Source organism: Ostrinia furnacalis, unplaced genomic scaffold, assembly GCF_004193835.3.
Source record: "Ostrinia furnacalis isolate ACB-3 unplaced genomic scaffold, ASM419383v2 OfSCF4909, whole genome shotgun sequence".
Lineage (NCBI taxonomy): Eukaryota > Metazoa > Arthropoda > Insecta > Lepidoptera > Crambidae > Ostrinia > Ostrinia furnacalis.
Window position 1 is genome coordinate 34,746 of NW_021135148.1, and position 22,411 is coordinate 57,156.

Genomic DNA, 22,411 nt, shown 5'->3' on the forward strand with positions numbered 1-22,411 from the left:
ATGTCATTACAACAAACCAAGTAACAACAGGCTGTTCTATGTGTCCGTTAGTTGTATGAATAGAAGTATGATAATGTTTAGAATGTATGCTGTGTACGTATTACCTATACATTTTAATATTGGTATCAAACGAATCCCAAATGATTCGGTCCAGTCCAATTTATAAATAGGTGTATATAGACAATAATGTGTTAGTTCGTTATACGAATATTGAATTTATTTATTTACGTACCCATTTATGTACAGTACAAACCTCTCGCTCTTGTTATTTTCTTAATATTATATAGAGTAATCAACTCTGATAAAATTCTTAGAAGTAGATCAAATCTTCATGTTTTACATAATTATTTTCTTATGCCCTGCGAATAAGTGTTATTATTTTATTCTTGAGTTTACCAAACAATTTTATGGTCATGGGATATCGTAAATATCACCTCTCGTCGTTGAGAAAAGCTATTTTTTATTTGTATTTATCAATAAATTCAATAACAGCTGAATCGTGTGTATTATACATTTTATCGGTGGGGATTTTAAATTGATTTTATTAGCTTTTTAGAGAACGTTTTTCTATGTTGTTGAAGTGAATTTATTCCCATGTCCACCAACATCAATAGGTTATACTACTTTATATTTATTTAATAACTTAAAGATTAAGCACCGACTTCACATGAAAACCTATTTTCTTTCTGTTGCAATCCTGATATAGTTTAATAACAAATATTTTATTCACAAAGTCGATTTATATTTAATTTTGTTACTATTTAGTGCAATTTCTTTTATGCCATATAATGTCATCCATCATTGTAACATAATCGGGTTTCATACTACATAAACTCGAACAAAGATAGTATTTTGTAGTAGTGTTTCCGTTTTGATTAACTTTTAAGTATTTACTATTAAATTATACTTACTTACATATAAACATGGATCATTGTGAGGAATATTTTGTACTAGCCACGTAAATATGTTGTATAACACAATGTGATTCTCTGTGATAAAATAATTGATATTTATTAATGTGAAGTTTTATTTCATTAACCTTTTCCAATTATGTATTTATTTGTTAAAATAAAATTATTTATAAAAGGTTTATGAGTATTTAAAATGAGAGTTATGCCTATCTAGCCTATAAATAACAATTTAGACAGATTCTCGTAGATAGGAAATAGAGAAAATGTTGGCGGCCTTATAACTATAAATAAAGCCATCTCTTCCATGCAGCTTAATTATTAAGTATAGTCCAGTCAATAAAGCATTATAGATGGAAAACTGTAGAACACAATTTCTGACTTCAGGACTTTATTTAGACTAGTTAGGAGGTGAACATAGCAAAAGTCCCCGTCCTTAGCCCTTGAGCCGGCGGGGAGAGGGGGGTTTAAAGGTGCCACTTTTCGGTTTTTCGCTTAATCCTCGGAAACTATGCGTCCTAGTGACATGACTACTATAAACCAAAAAAAGCATATTCAATTTGCTACAGGTGAGATAGTCAACTTTTTTGATAAATTGTATAGTTTTCGCGGCATCTGCTCTAGAAGGTCTGTAAAATTGGAAATTTTATTTTTGTCTTACATGTTCCCATCAGGAGAAAATCGAGTAAATCAACATTGAGCAATCATTCTAGACATGCGGGAGCATGTTAAGCCTAGTTCCAGGGAGGGGACTTGCACCGTGCGTATATTTAGACGAACCACTTTGAGCCACTATTGATTCCTCATCACTCAAAAACTACTGTGCATTAACACTTCAAATTTGGCTCATGTGTTGAGACTTGCAAGATAAACATCAGCTTCAAATTTCATAAATATGCCTCAAACGGTTCTTTAGGTATTGACGTTCAAAAATCTACATGTCTGACCTATATACCAAGTTCTAACCACTTCCAGATGACCTCGAAGGTTCAGACTTGGCATCCAGAAAGGTAGTTATGTAAATACAAAGGAACAAATAAAAAACGAGTAAATTTTAACATTTCACAGGGGATAGATAGATTTTAGTGTTCTAAATGTCGATTTTTGAACGTCAATACCTAAATAACCGTTTGAGGTATATTTATGAAATTTAAAGCTGATGTATATCTTGCAAGTCTCAATACATGAGCCAAATTTGAAGAGTTAATGCACAGTAGTTTTTGAATGATGAGGAGTCAAAAGTGGCTCCAATTGGTTCGTATAAATATACGCACGGAGCAGTCCCCTCCCTGGAACTAGGCTTAACATGCTCCCGCATGTCTATAGTGTTTGCTCAATGTTGATTTAGTCGATTTTCTCCTGATAGGAACATGTAAGACAAAAATTAAATTTCCAATTTTACAGACCTTCTAGAGCAGATGGCGCAAAAACTATACAAGATATAGAAAAACTTGACGGTCTCGCCTGTAGCAAATTGAATAAGCTTTTTTTGGTTCATAGTAGTCATGTCACTAGGACGCATAGTTTCCGAGGATTAAGCGAAAAACCGAAAAGTGGTACCTTTAAACCCCCCTCTCCCTGCCGGCTCAAGGGCTAAGGGCGGGGACTTTTGCTATGTTCACCACCTAGCTAGGCTAAATAAAGTCCCGAGGTCAGAAATTGTGTTCCACGGATTTCTCTCTACACCGTCGTTAAGGCATTCATTGACTGGACTAGTAAGACTTTTTGCAAATCTTGAAAATTTTAATAGTAGTTGGCAGATGTTAGGTAGGTATGTATATTAAAGTGGAAAAGTGGTTGGGTAACAAAGGTGATAACTGAGTTTCTTTTTTAACCGGCCCTAAGATAGCAACCCTTAGAGCCATAAGATCGCCACTACACGGGTCACCGACTACAACCACAAAATTATGTGTGTGTACATGATGTGCTATGCTATGATGAACAGTTCATCATAGCACAGAATAATTTAAGATCATCATAATGCAGATTAACTTGATAGATCCGTTTCATTTTGGTTCTACTGGGGCTCTAGAAATACAATGCAGCACCACGCTTGGCCAATAGATGGCGTGATACAAAGAACTTTGACATTACATTACATCAACTTAAAAGTATTTTTGGCGGGAAAATGATTGGTTTTATTATTTCAGTTTTGTGGTCGATTATGAAACAATGAATTTTACCTACGTAAAAATAGAAAAATGGAACATGCCAACATCCCTCCAACAAATAGGTATTATAATATAGGTAAGTATGTAGCTGCCTCCTACCTACTTACCCTCTTGAAACGAGCTGAAATTACTAAAGCGGGGTTATCTGTCATTTAACGTTATTTTCATAATATTCTTTTAAATTTTACAATTAATAAACAAAAAAATCATAAGGCGATGCGTCGCAAATAGTCCTACCTACCATGTCATACCTACATAGAATTTTTAAAGAAGTAACCCTACATTATTTTTCATACAATCAAACTTTTTAGTAAATCACCTTTGTCATATTTCAGTTTTTTTGAAGTTTATTAACCCGTAAAAAGTTTTAATTTAAAAGTTGTCTGGTTTTGCTTTGAAGATTATTTTTATGAACGTAGGTAATAGTATAGTAGGTATTATTTTCTTTTATGCAGTGAGTGTCGAGTTCAACGTATTTAAAATGTCTACCTCTACGTGAACCCAGACCAGAACAAACTTTTTTTGTTTCTTCAACCAACCCAAACCCAAGCAAGCAGCTGTTCACCGCGTCGCCGCCATTGTTATTTGCTGTCTCACTCTACCGCCGCGTCTTTCCTCCCTCCCCTCGTCTCCCAGTTTCGCTCGATTGTCGTGGCGTGCGGACGGCTGCTTGTCGCGTCGTCAAAAATTACGGATTGCTTTGATTCTTTGTCCAGGAAGAAGCCAGAGCCAAAGATAAACAGTCTCCCATATTATTTCCGCTACAAAACTTGTCGCTCCAGGTGAATTTACTGGTGAAATCTCGAGGTGTATCCCGTTCCGTGTGGTGTGCGTTCAGTGATTCCCGCATAGTCGATCGAGCATGAATAATAAAGAAGTAACCGGTGATATTGTCGTGCGTTTTCTGAGAGGCGAAGTCTGGTGATAGGGCGAAGTGCCGACGTCGCAGGGTCAGGCGTGTGATGGTGGAGAGTCAGCGGTGACGGCTGGCCGCGGAGCGGTTGGATGGCGGCTGTAAGCGGCCCCGCGCGGCACTCTCGCGTCTCGATGAGTGTGTCGATGTCGCTGATGCAGGGCGGTACGCAGAGCGCGCCGCAGGGCGCCATCCTGGCGGCGGCGGCGCCCTACTACCAGACGCCGGCCATACCCACAGACGTCCAGCCTGATCGCCCCATCGGTTACGGCGCCTTCGGGGTTGTATGGTGAGTCACTTTCCTATATCTACCTTCTTTCATCCTGATCTAAATTGAAAACCTTGCAAATCTACCCGCCAAGTTTTCAAATTCGTTAACGTTTTTGATACTTGTTATGCTGAACTCTACAAACATTTAGTTCAAGTTGTATTTAAGTATTTGTTGCTCAGGATCACGTCTGTTGAAACAACTGGTAGAACTACTAAAGTTTCACAATGCTGATTAAACTGGTAACCATTTATTTATCCTGTCTCCGTTTGGGTTTATCAGTTCAGTTTTTAATTAAGTTAGCCTTGTAGGTAGGTACCTACCTAAGTTAGCCAGTCTGACATCAATGAAATTTAGCTTGTTAGCATTCCACAATCCAAAAGTGAAGTAAATGATATACCTACCTACCTACTAAAGCAATTCAAAATATGTTACCTACACAGTCATCTTAGGTAGAATAAAATCAATACATATCCAGGATCAAACTAATCTGTATTCATATTATAATAAAAGTTTACAAGTTTAATTAAGTTTCTTCAATTGCAATTATTAGCTAACAATATTAAGTTACATAATCATGCAGGTATTTAATAATAAACAATGCTTCTTTAATTTTATAAATATTATTGTAACTAATTGTGCTGCTGATTGGTATAGCAATCAGTTTTTCACAATTTTCAGAATCAAATTGCAAAAAGAGTAAGGATCCTACATGGAATAGAAAAAATGCATGAGTAATTAGCCGACAATAATGCTAATTGATATTACACAATATTGGTTTGGAAGAAGTAGGTATTTGTTACAGATGATTTTATCCCAACTTCCCAACTAATATTATAAATGCGAAATTAACTCTGTCTGTCTGTCTGTCTGTCTGTCTGTTACGCTTTCCCGCTTAAACCTCGCAACCGATTTTGATGAAATTTGGCATAGAGATAGTTTGAGTCCCGGGAAAGAACATAGGATAGTTTTTATCCCGGTTTTTGAAACAGGGACGCGCGCGATAAAGTTTTTCTGTGACAGACAAAATTCCACGCGGGCGAAGCCGCGGGCGGAAAGCTAGTTTATGATAAACTAGCTTTCCGCCCGCGGCGTCGCCCGCGTGAAATTTCGTCTGTCACTATATCGCGCGCGTCCCTTCTTCAAAAACCGGGATAAAAACTATTCTATGTCCTTTCCCGGGACTCAAACTATCCCTGTGCCAAATTTCATCAAAATCGGTTCAGTGGTTTAGGCGTGAAAGAGAGACAGACAGACAGAGTTACTTTCGCATTTATAATATTGGTGTAGATGTATTAGTCTGTTTCTTACTTTGAATTGCTTGATGGGTTTTATGTAGTATTTTTTGTAGTATTATAAATATCTACACACATAATACTATGTATTTTATAAAAACTAGAACTTCCCACATACAATAGTTGAAGCACTTTCTAGAGTTCTAGTTCTACTTACCTACTATGTTATTTTAATGTAAAGCATGGAACCAATTATAAAGTTTATAATCTTTGACATACACTACTTTGATTGAGATCAATAAGTAAGAAGTTATTTGAAAGAGAATCGCCACAATTTCGCGGAATCAATCTCGTGATATTGGCCCCGAGAAACTTTGACATCTAAAAGTTTGTAACATGTGCGAGTTAGGCAGTCCATGCGTCTAATCTGCGCCAGTTGGCCTATGTAAACACGTGGTGCTGGTATCGGTTGTCGCGGTGTATTGGATCCAGCGTCAACGACATAAGAGTGCTTTTCAATATTCATGTTTCTTACAATCGAATGCACATTGCGTCCACAGACCGCAGCACCCATCAAACAAGTCTGTGCTTTATTGCTCAATATTTAGTTTGGTTTTCAACTAGCGAAGCCAACTGCTGTAGAGACAGAGATGCATTGCACCGCCAACTTTGCCGTACCAAAAGTGTATCTTGTGCTTCGGCGATAAGGTCGAAGCTGTGCTCGGTAGCGACGGAAGTGAGTTCTGAAGTAGTGCAGCGGGGGTAGCGGCAGTTAGGTATGGGTGGATGCTTTGTGTGGACTTGTCGTGCGTAGGTAGGGCTCCGATGGCGCTTGCCGCGTCGATTGTGTGTGAACGACCGCGGCGAGGGGAGGCGCGCCTGATTATACCGAGCCCGCGCCGATCGCCGGTCGAGGGCCCTAAAACCCGGTCCGTAGTCTGCTCTGCTCCCGGTCCTTCCTGCACGGCCGTTGAATGCAAATAAGGAATCCTTAGCATTTTCTGACTAAGGTGTCTTTAATTTATTCTGTGCTCTCGCATTTCGATATGAACCTGTTCAGCTATTAGTAGGTAAGGTACCTACGTTGCATAGTACGGTCGGCTTCTCGTCGCCGCGTAATGATCCGCATCACGGCCGGCGTGGTGTGACAAGACAATCGCGATGTAATCTGTCATAATTGGTCGCACGAGTACCTAGTTAGCCGTGAATGGACTACATTTTGTACAATTATGTAAAGAGTTATATACAGTGTGTCCGGGCATGTAGTGATCAAACTTTAAGGGCGTAATCTATGGACAATTTTATCGATGAAAATACTTCAAATTTGGGGCTTGACCCCTTTCTCGCAAAATTACGAGGATTTAAGTTTTTAATTTTTAGTTTTCACCTCTTCCTTCAAAAACAAGTGAAAACGTGGGTAACCTAACATTAATAAGTAAATATTTTATATCATACGATAGCCAATAAAATGATCTATTAGTAGAAGTAGAAAACGGACACAAGTTTCATACATTTTAAGGGAGTAATAATGGATTTAATTAGAAAAAAACATGACTTTTTTCACTTCTTTTTCAGTTATTTTCCAACACAAGAAAAACCAGGTCGTTAAGGTATGTTTTATTTGCATTGTATTATTAGTATTTGAGCTATTCTACAAAATGAATGTAAATTTATTAGTCTACGTCTATTAGTTTCGACGTAATAGTTGAACAAAGATACCCCTTCCCAGCGGTTTCCATAGTAATCGGAATAGGTTGTGTGATTCTTTCAGGCAGTGCATTTTCGCATGTCACGTGCGCTATGGAAACCGCTGGGAAGGGGTATCTTTCTTCAACAATTACGTCGAAACTAATAGACGTAGACTAATAAATTTACATTTGATTTGTACAATAGCTCAAATACTAATAATACAATGCAAATAAAACATACCTTAACGACCTGGTTTTTCTTGTGTTGGAAAATAACTGAAAAAGAAGTGAAAAAAGTCATGTTTTTTTCTAATTAAATCCATTATTACTCCCTTAAAATGTATGAAACTTGTGTCCGTTTTCTACTTCTACTAATAGATCATTTTATTGGCTATCGTATGATATAAAATATTTACTTATTAATGTTAGGTTACCCACGTTTTCACTTGTTTTTGAAGGAAGAGGTGAAAACTAAAAATTAAAAACTTAAATCCTCGTAATTTTGTGAGAAATGGGTCAAGTCCCAAATTTGAAGTATTTTCATCGATAAAATTGCCCATAGATTACGACCTTAAAGTTTGATCACTACATGCCCGGACACACTGTATAAGGTGTACAATATGTAACGTATTTATGAGGTATTTATATTATTATGTATCATGATTCATAAGAAATTGTTGTGCTCAGTAGTGCTCTCCCTGTTTTGGGTGTCCACGGAAGACCAGCGTCGTGGCATTATCTACTGAGATGCTACGACACCATGCTGAGTGGATACCTTTTCAGTATCATTGTAATTACCTTCTCATTAAATAATGTTAAGTATTGCAAGTGTATTGTCGATGATACTGAATAAACATTTTTTCTTTCTTTCTTCTTTCATTTAGGAAAGTAATTAAGGATAGTTGAAGCAGTCGGTACATATTACCAGCTAGAAATCGTATCGTTTAAAAGTTAAAAACTAACGTAAAGAAACTGGCATTATGTTATGTTGTCACATAAAAGAGACCTGGGAAAGCATTGAAGTTTATACTAAAACTACCTCTGTGTTTTTTAATTGTTCTCACTATGTATTCTGTATTGACAACAAATAAAAAAATAAGAGAGGAAATATCATTATCACGGTTAATAATGACATTGCATACTTAGAGGCAGAAAGAAAGGTGCATCAATCAATGTCGATTTATTTATTTATCTATCTCCGCACAAGATCCGTCCTTGATAACCACTACGTTATGGGTTATGACTTATGACAGTACGCGTTCGCACTTTGCAAAAAGGTTGCCATAGCGAAGCACGTGTAAAAATAACCTTTTGGGAGTTATTGATGAATTACACGCCCCGCGAAGCCTGGGCTGGCAATTGAGCATAATCGATCATCCTGTATGCGTGCCAGGTGACGTAGGCCTCTGCGTCTAATTCCAGGTCGTCCCAATAGTAAATTAATTACCACGGCGAGGTCTGATTGATCGGCGGAGCCCTCGCTCTCCCGCTCCTCCCTACCCGTATCTAATTGTTCCAGTCTCGATGTTGAAAAACTCGATCCTCCGCCTTTGTGTTCAATGTTCAGCCCAGAAAGGAGTTTCGAACGCTTTTTATAAAACTGTTCTTTCGAAAGTTGAACACCAATTTAGTTTCGCCTTTAACTCGTCCAGCATTTAGGTTGTTTCCTCCATTTTAACTGTTAACGATTTGGTAAAAAATCAATGGTGCGTCACATTTTATTTCAAGTAACTTTAACGTCCAATGTCCGGTTATATCAAACTCGTTTTGTTTTTGGTCAAGATGTAACCTATTGAATTTACAGGTAGCTAATTTTTTACAGTCATATTTCACACCTACGTCTAAAACTCGAGTTTACATTATTGTAATTGAACCTACCCAAAACTGGCCGCAGTGTGAGAAATCCTAAAATTGTGTTTTTTAGCATAACGTCTTATCAAACTCTCATAACAACGCAGCAAACGACACTCCTTTTTGCTATCAGTGAAGTGTTTGCCTAGGTCAGGAAAGCCTGATAAAGTGACAACGCACAGTAAATACGAATACTGCCAGTAAAGTTTTTTACCTGCCATTTTTTTCGCTGTTGCCGAGTTTTTTAGGCACAACCGTTATAATGTTGACGCGGTAATTAAATGCTTTAGTGACTGAGCCAATTTTACTGTATGTAGCTATACAGCTGACAGCACATCAAACTTCATATTTTTGTTGCAAAATTGAGCCTAAAACACAATTTTTCTCCCCATCAAAATTAAATAAAAGAAGACGGAGACAGGATAAATAATAACATATAAACAACGGAAGCAAAATGCAGGTATTAGTCGTTTCGTGAATATATTTTAGATAAAGAGTAGCATCGCGTGCACGTGAATGAAGGCACGTTCCTGAAATGCAGCAAATCGTTGCGACTATCTTATCATTCTTTATCTTTTGTTCTCAAATAAGTCCCACGGAGAGCAGTCTCGGAATATACAAGGAATATTTCGTGGAGTTTCTCGAGCGGAGGCAATGGAGCCTGCGATGGCAGGATGCGGCAATGTCTCAAAGCAAAGCTTTGTTGCAGATTCCACGCTTTGCCATCTGAGGCTAGTGGTTGTGTTGTTCAGCAAACAATTTTTGCAACCGTCACACAAATATTTATACTGAAACTAGATAGCAAAAGTCATATTAGATGAAAACTGGCATAATTTGGTTACGCTTATTTAATTTAATTTTTATGAGTTCAGTGACACCTGATTATGATTTGCTACCTGGTTTCATTGTTTGATTTCTCATTAAAGTTTTGCAATACCATGTTGAAGTCACACATCAAAGAGCATTGATGCTAATTCCCTGTCAATTTTTATGCCAACTTTTAGTAATTCAAGGTCTCATACTCGTTAGTTCAGGCATCAATAGGCCAAGATCACAAATCTAGACTCTTAGATGTTTTATCAAAAGCAATTATTCCAAGACCCATTCATAATTCATTAATGAAATGGCCTTGAAGAAGATAGGTAGGTGTTAGCATTGAGGCTAGGTAACGCTAAATCAATGCTTTTTCTTTGATACGAAACCAATACAGTATCAATACGGATATACGCCGAGGAGTTTATTTTATACCTTACAAAAAAAAGTAATACTTCGCGCGTACCGTAAAAATGCTTTTAAAACGCAAACAGTGATCTCGATGTTCACCTCAGATGCAGCAAGCCGGTATAACGGCGCCTGCACAGTCGAGCGGCCCGGTTACTGATCCAGGTCACACCGGCTTCGTGCGTTATGTGACGTCATCAACTCGCGCGTTAGGTAACCGGCTCATCATCGATAAACCGTTTTTGGGATATCGAATTGGTTCACTTTCGTGTTCTAGTTAGAGATTCTTTAGAAAATCAGGACAAAAGTCGCCTTTTGGAATGGTACAGGTACAAATTGTAGGAATGATGTTGATAGACAAATCTGCATTTAACATGGTCGTAGGCTGCACCAAGGTTAGCTGGTTTGTACAAAATCTTAATGCATCGCCAATTCCTGTTACGGAAACGACTCGGCAGCTTTTTGCCAGTCCGCAACCTCGGCTCTAATTCGAATAACTCTTGTAATGGTCATCGTCGAGGCATTGTTTAATGTTCATACGCCTTGTTTACAAAAATAACGAGAATAGAATACACGAAGCGACTAGAATAAGTGCGAATTCCTCAGTTATAAAATACTCCTTCAAACATCTAATTTGTAGATATCTGCCTGACCTATTACAGCTAGATAGTGTGTGAAATATTTTTTTTAGAATCAGTTCTTCTGCTGGTTTATAACAAAACATAATATTGTCAGTCTTAATGCGTCAGACAAGAATCGTATCGATTGATTAGCGTTCCTTCCGAAGCACTGCACAGAAAATTTAAGCTAGTTTTTGGGGACAAATACAATTTAAAGTGATTTGTCACTGGGATTCACTGGGTGGGTATAAAACCCAGAAGCCCTGAATCGAGTGAAGTAGGAATCCGTCGATCGTCCTCCCAGGCGTCTGTAAAACTCGGCCAAGATGCAAGTCAGCCATTAGGCTGATTATTTCTTGCGCCGTCACCAGCGGCATCGCTCGATAATTGGTGTCGTGAGAAAGTATCGCTGATTGACTAGCTTCAATGAAAATTTGAAAGCATCCATGAATATGAAAGTGGACATGGATTCATGTACTACACAGGAATATTTAAATTTTATTATCAGCCGTGGGGCTTTATTACCTGTATTATGTTGTTATTTTTCAGAACAACTAACTACTAGTGTACGCAACCTTTTTCAGTCTTTATTAACGAGTAACTAAAATAATTAAATGCAAAATACCGTATTATATTAGGCAATATTTAAAAATAACAGTTAAGCAACTCAATAACAAGTATACTCAAAAGTAGGTATTAGGCTTTTCAAGTCGATAAGGAAAGGACCGTGTTCAATAAATAACAAGGAGCTTAGCAGTAACCAGATTCATACCGGCATTTTCTGTGGCTATAAATACTTTGAAACTCTTATCTCGTCTGAAGATATTTCTAACATTTTATAAGAAAAGGCGATGAATGTGAAACTGTTCTATTCACTGTTGACTGTTTACTTAGCGTTTGTCGAGTGGCCCGCTCGAAACCTCAGCAACTGCGTCGATTTAAACTGCACGGGGCTTCCAAATAGGATCAGTGAATCGAGTTGGTGTACACTAGTCGAGTTAGAGCCTGCCCAGCCACACGCGATGCTTTTAGTATCGACGACCGGACTCTAGAAGAGCTGGTATTACGATAATTCGCTCCACAGGAGTCGAGAGAGTTGATTGGGGATAGAGCGTGCGGCGTATAAGGTAATTATTGTGCCTTCCAGGAAAATGTTATAGTTGAAAACCATTATCCTGCTTTCGCCTCCGAGATTTATTTTACCACGTAGTACCCCTGTACGACAACCCAATCCGCACACAATATTCAGCGTAGTAGTAGTAAAAAACAAAAGAGCGGGCAACCCCACCCCTACCACGCTGTGGGCTCGGTGTCCGAGCGGTCTCATTCCTTTGTGCGCACGCGCAACGACCGCACGCAGTATAAGAAAAATGCTTAAGTGACGTCACCAGGACGTTTTTACCGACAAAAAACGTAATTATTTTAAGTTGTGCAGTGTAGTGACGAGAATTAGACCCAACACAAGGTTGGTTTTAACAACTATTTTGTGCAAGTGCTCGTACATTTTTATTATAAGCGTTGTGACACGACGCGTAACTTTGACCCATTTTTAGCTCCAAGTTAACGCGCGATGTTAACCAGTAGCCATTTTTTGCTCCGAGGTAATGCGAGATGTTACCCAGTAGCCATTCTTTTGCTCCGAGGTAATGCGAGATGTTACCCAGTAGCCATTTTTTATTGAATGATCAAACGAACTTACCAAGTGAAGTTCGATCTAAATTATCCTGTTTTCGCCGAAGAGATTTAAGGTCCCTCCCAACCCGAAGATTTCTATATCTTCTTCCCTGGAGGTAAACGTCAATGTCATCTCTTCTCTAAATATAATGAGACCGCTCGGACACCGAGCCCACAGCGTGGTAGGGGTGGGGTTGCCCGCTCTTTTGTTTTTTACTACTACTACGCTGAATATTGTGTGCGGATTGGGTTGTCGTACAGGGGTACTACGTGGTAAAATAAATCTCTTCGGCGAAAACAGGATAATTTAGATCGAACTTCACTTGGTAAGTTCGTTTGATCATTCAATTCTTAGATATTATTTATTTATGAATTTTGTGACTTTTCTTATCTCGATGTGCTTACGTAGTGATATTACAGCTAATATCATTAACTTATAGACTTAATAGACTTTATTAGTCTGATTCTAGCCAGCAAATAACTACAAATCTTTCCAAATTCAGAATATCTTGGTCTGTGATATCAAATTTCGATTCAACTGCTTCAGTCGCTGAAATGCGAATTAGTTTTAGTCGCACGCAATAGTTTTATCTCGGCGTGCGGTGTCTTGTTTGGCCAGGCTCTTATCAGGCGCATTGTAGAGACCGGCGGGGGGCGGGCACTCACTATAGATAGCAAATACTGAAAAAGGAAAATATACGCAAGTTTATTTTGAGCAATAAACGTCACGGTCAAACATTCGTTTAAAATAACCACAAGTGACCTGTATTAAACATGATCATATTTTAATACTACTGAGTGAACTAGCGAGTACATAATCTCGTTTTTAGAAAGAACTCGCCGCGTGTTCCAAGAATTTACTCGATTTATACAAACCAGTCTTTAATTACAAAGCGTTGTATAACGAGTCATCAAAACTCGGTACAGTCGTCCCCGAATCGTCGCTCGTTCTAAAAGTGTCTAGGCTGTTATCGGCCAGAAGCCGACAAGGTACCGCTGCCGCCAGCTCACCGGCGCCGATAACAATCCGACGCTCCGCAGTTCGACCGCGGGCCGACGTTGCGTAATTAGGTTAATCGCAAAACCACTTGCCGACCGCGACCAACGATTGGAATAATAAAATAGCGAGACTTTTCTGGCATAGAGTATACTCGACCTCGCGACCTTCCTATTTCTGGACATAGGGTAAACTTACCGTGGTGATATTTTTCTCCCAAATAAAAACAGTACGTGATCAAACAGAAATGTTGTGAATACTTTAAGCCATCGGATTCGGGGATTTGATAACAAAACTGCTATCATTTCGCCAAATTTATTATACATAGTTGGTTTAAGTTTCTGTAGTCACGTTCAGCACGTTTAATATGGGTTATCCTGAAATATATTTCTCACTAATCAGATTATTACGAAATTGCTATTTTAATTGCCTCAATTTTGTAACCTAGGGCTTTTTCGGCGGCCCAGTTGTAAATTGTGGCAATAGTCCAGTTTGTAATTTTGTCTTGTAAGAATTCTCACATAACATCGAAAAAGTTTGCGACCTTGTCCTCTGATGCAATTCTTTGTTCATCTTAAACTCAAAGATTGCGTCTCTTTTATTTCCCTTTTTCACAATGAAATCGGACGTTCAAATTCGGCCGTATCTCCTCAAAAGAGCGCAATTGTAAACCGTGTCACTGAATGGAGCCGGTGGCGAATGTTGGCGCAAATGCCGGAATCGTCCCGTACACACGTCGGGTTCAATCAACCGGGCGATTTTGTTTATCGCGTAGGTGGTAACCTTGCAGGGGTGCTAAGACTAACTGGCTGGTTTCATTAGAAAAAGGTGGATTTTAAAATAAAATATTGTTTTAGACATTACTTAGGTACCTCCTACCTATTTGGAATTTGTTCAACTTCTTGGCAACTCATTAGCAGTAAGTTGTGACAGAGTTGCGAGGTGGGATCTCAAGGCCATACAATCTTTAAAAAGAAAATTTATCTTTTATGTTCTCTAGTAAATCCTCAAAATATTTCTAACTAATCAATTTATGAATCATTGGTATAATAAAATTTTACAAATTAAAATCGATGACTTATTAATTAAACGAATTAATCACCTAGTTCGAACGCCCAATCTCCTCACGTTTCGTAGCATTTATCATCATAATCATTGTATGTAATAGTAATTGCTTCCAATTAACAATTGACATGACACTACACTGATAAAAATTATGTAAAATCAAATTCGCTCGGGAAACCCGCGCCTGCGATAAGCAAAATAACTCCGAAAATATTATAGCCCAATTTTTCTGACTCATCGTGAGTCGCGACCATAGTTTAAAATGTGTCGCGCCACAAATATCGCGCGCTTTAGGTTTTTTTAGCGTGCGCCGTTTCAGCCAGCCCTACAGATGCGTACCGCGTCGTTTACGTGCCATTGACATTCGCGCGGGTTGCAGCGATCGAAATAGCATTCGCCAATAGCACCGATGCGTTACTCCGACGGATTTACATCAAGAAACTGATGTGAAATTCGCTTCATGACAGTATTACTCGTGTATAGTTACGCCAATTTATTTTACTTTTTCTAACTTGTTTAAAAACTGGATTATGAGCCATAATATACTTTTGTGTATTACATACCTTTTCAAACCATTGCAAGTTACTGGTTTTTTACTTGTGTTTGCAAAACATAACGTGTGCCGAAATTAAACCGATAAAAAAAATTTACTTCTACCGAATCTCGAAGCGAAGGGCATTATTTTTGTTTCGTAGACTCGTACTTGGTAAATATACAGTTTTCATTCTTTTTCATGGATGCCGGTGATTTTTAAGAGTATTAAAAGTGTTTGTTGTGTAAATATATTGCCTAAATGCACGCACACCTCTTTACCTGAATACCGTAATCAAACAAGTACCTATTTGAATTATTAGTCGATTTCAATTTACGCAAACAATGTAGTAAATTGTGCCTCTAAATTCCTAAACATTTCTTATTGTAAATATGGCTTCACATTTTTATCGCCTTTAATTGCCGCGATAACGTGTAAAAACGGCGTTTAACCTGACGCGCGGTTTATTTATCTCGCATCGATGCCATTTTTTTATTTTTACGGCTCTCGCTAATGTGAGTGTACTTTGTTTAACCCCACATTCGTGTTTAGTACACCTTTAAACTTCTACCACCAAGTTGCTGTACTCATTCTAGTGTTCTTTGCAGTGATGTTTATCTATCATTGCAAAATTTATTGCACACACTTTCTTTTACAGCTCCAGTTTTTTGTCTACTCGTTCGAAAAATAAAAATCCATTGAGTAATGAAATCACGAGTACCGTAGCGTAGTTGACACAGTTGGTTTAAAATACAACTACACTTAAATCATGTGTTTGTACATTTCTCATGCATTTTATGTGATACCATACACGCAACGCGAAATGGAATCAAATCGGATTTGATGCAGAAATGTTGTGTATTGTATTGTGTAAACTCGGAGCAAAAAAAGTTTAATAAACAGTAGTTCTCAATTGTTAGAAACATGTCTTATTAAAACCCACATTTCTTATAGCATTTTGAAATCTTTAGGTATGTAAGGTTACTAAGGTTCAATTAGTATTGATTGATTGAAGCTTGTAAGATGTACTGCGGAATAATTGTAAACATAAGAAACTGAAAATGATTGGAAAGATTTGCACATCAGTAAAATGGTATCGTAACTTACGTTTAAGTAGTTAGTATTTTTAATCTCTCTTTTCGTCGATGTTTTATTCTTGATATCTATGCATCTCTAGGAGTGACGTCAGATGTCAGCGGGATCCTTCCATCACGCTTCACTGACGTAGGGATAGACGTAGAGCTGTTTGTTAAATTGGATAAGTTCGTGATACAAACCGGGAGAGGACTTTTACCTTATTTATTAAGTCGGGTTATGGCTTTACCCTGCAGGAGTTTGAAACCAAACGTACATGTACATACGTTCTATTATTACATAGCACTTTAATGCTTATACTGTAGATTGGGGAAGATACTTTTGCTTCAGAATTCAATTAGCTAAACATACGTAGTAGTAAAACGTAGTTAATTAATATCGAATAACATAAAATGAGTTAGCTCTGTGTACCCTACGTTCCGTATTGATCACGCGCCCCCGCTAGACTCTTTCTACCCCAGAGGGAACCGGGTGGCCAGGGCTGGCTGTCTCCAGATGACACCTTACGAGGATAAGTTATATGACAGTAGTGTATGAGATATACGAATATCTTCGGAATTTGACGGTCGAGCTGGGTTTTATTTATTGATAGGAATTTCTACGCAAGTTCGCAGGTCAATCACAATTTGTTATTTAATTACTTATCATGATAATAACTAATCACTATTTGTGTATAATTTTTAGAAGCGAGTAACGAGACACGTAATTTTAATTGTAATTAGTAATTTTTAACTTTTATGTTTTCAGTTTTAAATGTTTTTGTCGAATGTCTAGACACTACGTTTATAACTTACTTAGTAGGTATTCAATTCTATTTCTGGATTTCAAACAAAGCATTAGCATTGATTTGTTTGTAATTAAATTTAACATTCCGCTGGAAACATAAGTAACCACGACCTGTGTACTTTGAACGGTGTGCTGTAGATATTCCTAGTTAAGATTACGTTGTTTGTTTATTTTTAAAGAAAATGAAACAATATTTGTCTTAGGATGATGAAGTAGCAACCCTGCTGCGAGGACCGCACGCCCTCCCTGCGATCGCCTCCATCAATCACTTCCTAATCGAATTTATTAACGCTACAACCTCGCTTGTTAGACCTTACCTCAATCTAGTGCGCGTGCACTAAGATCTTCGTGGTTTATTACTTATTAAACGATTATTACTTGACGGGTATTGAGGGCAAAACATGCTTTATCTTGGGACCTTCAAAACACAATTATTGACCTTAGTTTATATTTTAGATAGAGTAATGATTCTGAAAAATAATTAATTGACGTGTAATGGACAACACGCATAAGTTGTAATATTAAGTTAAATTATGACTTAATTTAAAGTTTAGATCACACACATTACACTAGTTTTTATTTCACCTCAATCCATCCAGTATTACCGAAGATAGAGCCTCGAGAAGTTTACGGACATTTTAAAATTTTCAAAAATTTCCAATATTCGCGCGTGACGTCACAACATGATTTTGCAGCCCCCGCACGTTAACCCATTTACCACTTTTTGTCTTTTTCCAACTAAAATAAAATTTTACCTAACTGACAACTGTTGTTAGTTGTCATCGTTCAATCACATTTCAAACTAGGCGCTAAAAAAGTAACCATTATTATGCCACCTATTGCCAATTTTGTGCACTATGAAGCCATTTTTACATTTATGCACTTAAATATAAATTTTCTGGAAAAATAACCAAGTTTGTGTCTCTGTGCTCAATAACGAGTAAATAGTCCAGTTATTTGTTAATTTTACTTGGAAAGTTTTCCGGCAACCAGGTACAAAGTATTTCCTTGTATGTTAGTCTGCCACTCTTTAGTAAGTCCCGAAATCCCCGCTTCGGCTCCCCTACTAACCATTCTAACCATTGTACACAGATAATATCTTACATGCAGCTTTTCATGTTACTACGTCACATTTTCAAAATCCGCGCGGAAAATCGCTCCTAGCAGAAGAGCGCACTTTGAGCTTGAATATTTCAGTCATTTTTAAAGATATCAAAAAAGTAAAAATACAGTATTCATTCTAATTTTTTGTAGTATTTTTTGGCATCTTCAACAAAAATTGTGCGCCATGTCCATTGTCGACAGCTTATCAACCAACAACTATAGAGTTTGAACTTGACATTAAGTACCTGAGTTGATGTGCTATCGACTCAACAATAACATGAAAGTGATGTTGGAATTTCCTCTATTATTATTAATGTTGTGCTCAGTGCTGTTTGCAATAAACAAACTGACTGATTACGTCAATTATTATCTTGATGTGCTCGTAGAGCCAGCAGCGTCACATTTGAGCCGATACAGCGGCAAGTGATTAGCAAATTTTCCACGGTCTCAAGAAAAACGCAGATAAAAGCGGATAAAAGTGGGCAGGCGGAATAAAAGATTCCGCCTGCCTCGGTGAACTCAATGACAAAGGATTCTGCCTTCAATGTCCACTGTGAAAGTTAACGCAAAATCGTTAAACCCAAGTTTCAAATAAATCGCTGCCAGTTTCTTCAAACTTCAGCGTTGCGAGTTACAAAATAGCGATGCGAAACTTTTTTAACGCCTGCTGTTGTAAAGGTAACTTTTAATGCATAAAGAATATCGCCTTACGATGCCTAATCTGATTATTACACAGTCGAAGAATAGTTTTGAATAGCTTCTTTCTCTTGTTTAATTAATTACACGTATGTAATTTATAATGCGTAGTCACGATTTGGTGTGAGCTTCGTTATTGCGTTGTTGATGCTTTAGTTAGATCGTTACCTCGGTGTAGAAAGTGAGATATTATACACAGGAAACGTGGATCCATGATCACGCTTGTTTCCCAATTTGTGTGCACCCAGCGGAACTGATATGCGTATTCATAACGTCACTGGCCAAGAAAATGTTATTGTGTGGTTACAAGACGCGATCGGAGGCAATGAACATAGATTCAAGAAAAAACGGCCGATCGCAACAATGTTTCAAAACGATAATTGGACAATGTAGAGAAAACCTTGATGGAATGTAATAATTATAAAATAATTTAGGGCTATTGAATTCTTTTCGATAATAGCGTATTTTTTGTTAAACGCACTTTCAAAGAAAGAGGTTAATGCCATGCTGGTTTAATTATTATCATTTTCGTTCAACACAAAAGTTAGCATTACTCGTATTTCTTACAGTGCATTCGGGCCGTAATGGCGTTCCGCGTAAAGCGGTACGCGCTTTGTTTTGTATGCAAGGAGCGTGACCCAAGTTTCCGTTTTCGGCCCCATGTGAAAACGTTTACACAATGTCAAATTGGCTGCCTGTAGTTGCAAAACGCGACCTTCCTGCGAGGCGGGCTTTGTCCAGGCGGTCGTTGCTATGGCTGTGTTGCCGCTGTTAATAATTCTCGACGGACTTAAAATAACAAAATATTTAGCTATGACACCCAGTAATTTATTACCAATTTTTCGCTGTTATTACACTTTGAAATACAGATCTACTTTCCTGTATTTAGAATAAAAAAAGAAGACAGCATACCAATTTATGAGGTTTCATACATTCAATGCAAATAATTGGCAAAATTGGGCCCAACTTGCAATTAACGCTTTAAATGTCCAGTTAATCCAATTCTAGAACATCCAGTCGATTGAAAATAATATTTATTGCATTTCAAGCGTTCCGTTCTTTTCTACTATTGATTGCAGTAATATCTGGGTTATTATGAGTCTAATTATAATTTAATGCCGTGTGTAATCGTTGCTTGTTGATTCGATTTAATCCGAACACAGCTTCAGTACGTGTTGCAAGGTAATTTCGGTTTACAAATATGGCATTCTTGATAGCAAACGTTGTCGGAGCATCAGCACGCACGCATGGATTGTATTCAAGTTAATATTGGTAACGTGTCAATAACACTGAAAAATATTGTTTTGGTAAACACAAAAATGTTGCTTTCGAACTGGGTGTTACCTAGTATAACATAACCGGTAACATATCAGACCTTACACTAAACCAAATTTTGTTAGTCCATAAATGAATAACAGCAAAAGCTTGGCAAGATGAAGAATTTGTCTCTACAACTATTGACTGACACTACAAAGTCTACAAAAGCATTAAACATTACGAAACAGGATCGATTCTGAATAAATGCAGCTGTACCATCAGTGAAACACATACACCTGTATAAATATCAACCCGAAGCTGCTGAGGCAATGCTTCACGGAACATACTTGTAGTTAGTTGACAAGACCTAATCGTGTTCTGTGTTTGTGCTTCGTAGGGTAGAACCCTAATAAACCGTTATGTGGACCGGAAACGTTGGTCATCGCTCGCTTGCGGTGTATCATTTGGGCACCATGACGTCATGGGCTCTCATCAGAATGTTTAACAACTAACGTGTCGTACATCATCAAGGACATAGTTTTGAAGACTTTCTGACGCATTTAAGTCAGCTGACAAAAAAGTATTTTTAGAGACACAATTTTTAAGTCTGTTCAGCGAATGTGCTTCATTACAATATCTTCTCGTCACAGCACGCCCGTCGTGATAGTTTTTCTGAATAACCATTGTAATTTTCGCAATACCGACTGGGAGATATTGAATATTCCGCGCGCGACACCGATCTCCCTTCCTGCACCAGCTATAAACTACATTTATCCGGATTTTTATGGCGACTCTAGAGGTTTCTTTACTTTATTGTAATGAATAGTGCACCGCAAAGAAAGTGCCTGAGGATTTTTCATTCTATTTGCGGCGGTTGTTGATTTTCCCCCGACCTTCGAGATTGCGTTCGAGTTTTATAGTCGTGGTCGCGGTTCAGGTTTGTTTGCTTAATTAATGCAAACCGTTTGGATAAACGTGATTCTGAAAGCTAAGTTATTGAAACATGTCGAGAAAACATAGCATGTGACTTTCCATAGAAGAAATCGAGCTGCTTAAACGTTTAATCATGTGGGAATGTGTCGAGCATTGACCTGACGTGACACGGCACTTTGGCATCCTTAATTTACGTGCTCCCACGCTAGCTCTCCAGGAGCGGAGGAATTTCCAGCCAGTAACGTGCTTCAGAAAAAATCCGCGAATTATTCAAAAACTTATACGCCCTAACTAGAAGATTCATGTCCAATAAGATGTCTACGGTATGACGAAAAATTTAAAATCGAATCAGCGATCATATGGGGCTCGGGCGAGATGCGCAATGCCCCGGCGAGACGCGGCACGTTCGGAATCCTTAATTTAAGAGCTCGGAGCTCGCCTGCCGACCGGAGATGCAGCCGGAATGAGCTTCCCTCCCGTGATTGCATCGCACCCGCTTCGTGACTTCAAATTAATGCCAGATCTTACCTATACCTATGACCGTAGGACATTTCTCATTCACATCGATTTCTAATTAGGACCATATTTTTTCCAAAAAAGCACAAGTATTGTTTAACTTTCTTTTGTTTATCTTGTGGTAGAAATTTTAATTTCATTGTCATTTAATAATGTATTTCCTTTTGTTTCAGGTAAGCTACATGGAATTATTTTAGAAATTGTAAAGAACCTTACTACGTAAGTACATAATAATAAAAAACCGGCTTTCGTTTTTACACCAGTACAATCACGAATGCCGTCATTCTTACCGTCCTGAGCCTAACGAGCAGCAATTTGAGTAATTACAAGGCGCGTTTTATTATCTTGCTGAGCGTTAGAAATTTTACCCCTTTAGCGTGCGCTAATTTAATAGATGAGCAGGTGTTTAATTAATATTGTTTCCACCTCCGGCGTGGGCACTCATTACTCTATAAAAGCTAGTTCAACAGGGTCCCGCAGGGATGTGTTCTTGGACCGGCTTTATTAGTACCGGTATCTCGGAACCGTAGGACTTGGTCAGTGCCAACTATCTGATTACCAGGGTGTTGGGTTTCGTTGGCGTCGGCTGGACGCGCCCGCTGTCCACAATAGAAACTCAGTTGCTCTCTCGGCTAGTTCTACTGGATGTAATTGATATGATTAATGCGTCTTTGTCACACGCTCGACCCTCAGATGTATTCCTGTATGTTGTTTTGCTTCCTCGTTGTAGTTTAAATGTTTTGTTCAAGGGATCTTGTACTATAATTGCGATAACTACCGCTTTTATTGTGACGTGTACTTTAGTTCGCACAGTACTGTTATAATTAAATCGCCTTTGTATCCGCCTTGGAACCACTTCACTGTGCCATTAACCTATGATT

At 38.1% G+C, this 22,411-nt stretch overlaps 1 protein-coding gene across 1 annotated transcript in view; it reads left to right on the plus strand.

Moving 5' to 3' along the window:
- Positions 1 to 3,690: 3,690 nt before the first annotated feature.
- Positions 3,691 to 22,411, plus strand: part of LOC114360155 (serine/threonine-protein kinase NLK-like) — an 80,606-nt gene continuing 61,885 nt past the window's right edge. Inside the window, exon 1 of the mRNA XM_028314736.1 lies at positions 3,691 to 4,281. Within this exon, the coding sequence (XP_028170537.1) occupies positions 4,085 to 4,281 (197 nt within the window). The 5' untranslated portion in view covers positions 3,691 to 4,084. The remainder of the gene's footprint in view (positions 4,282 to 22,411) is intronic.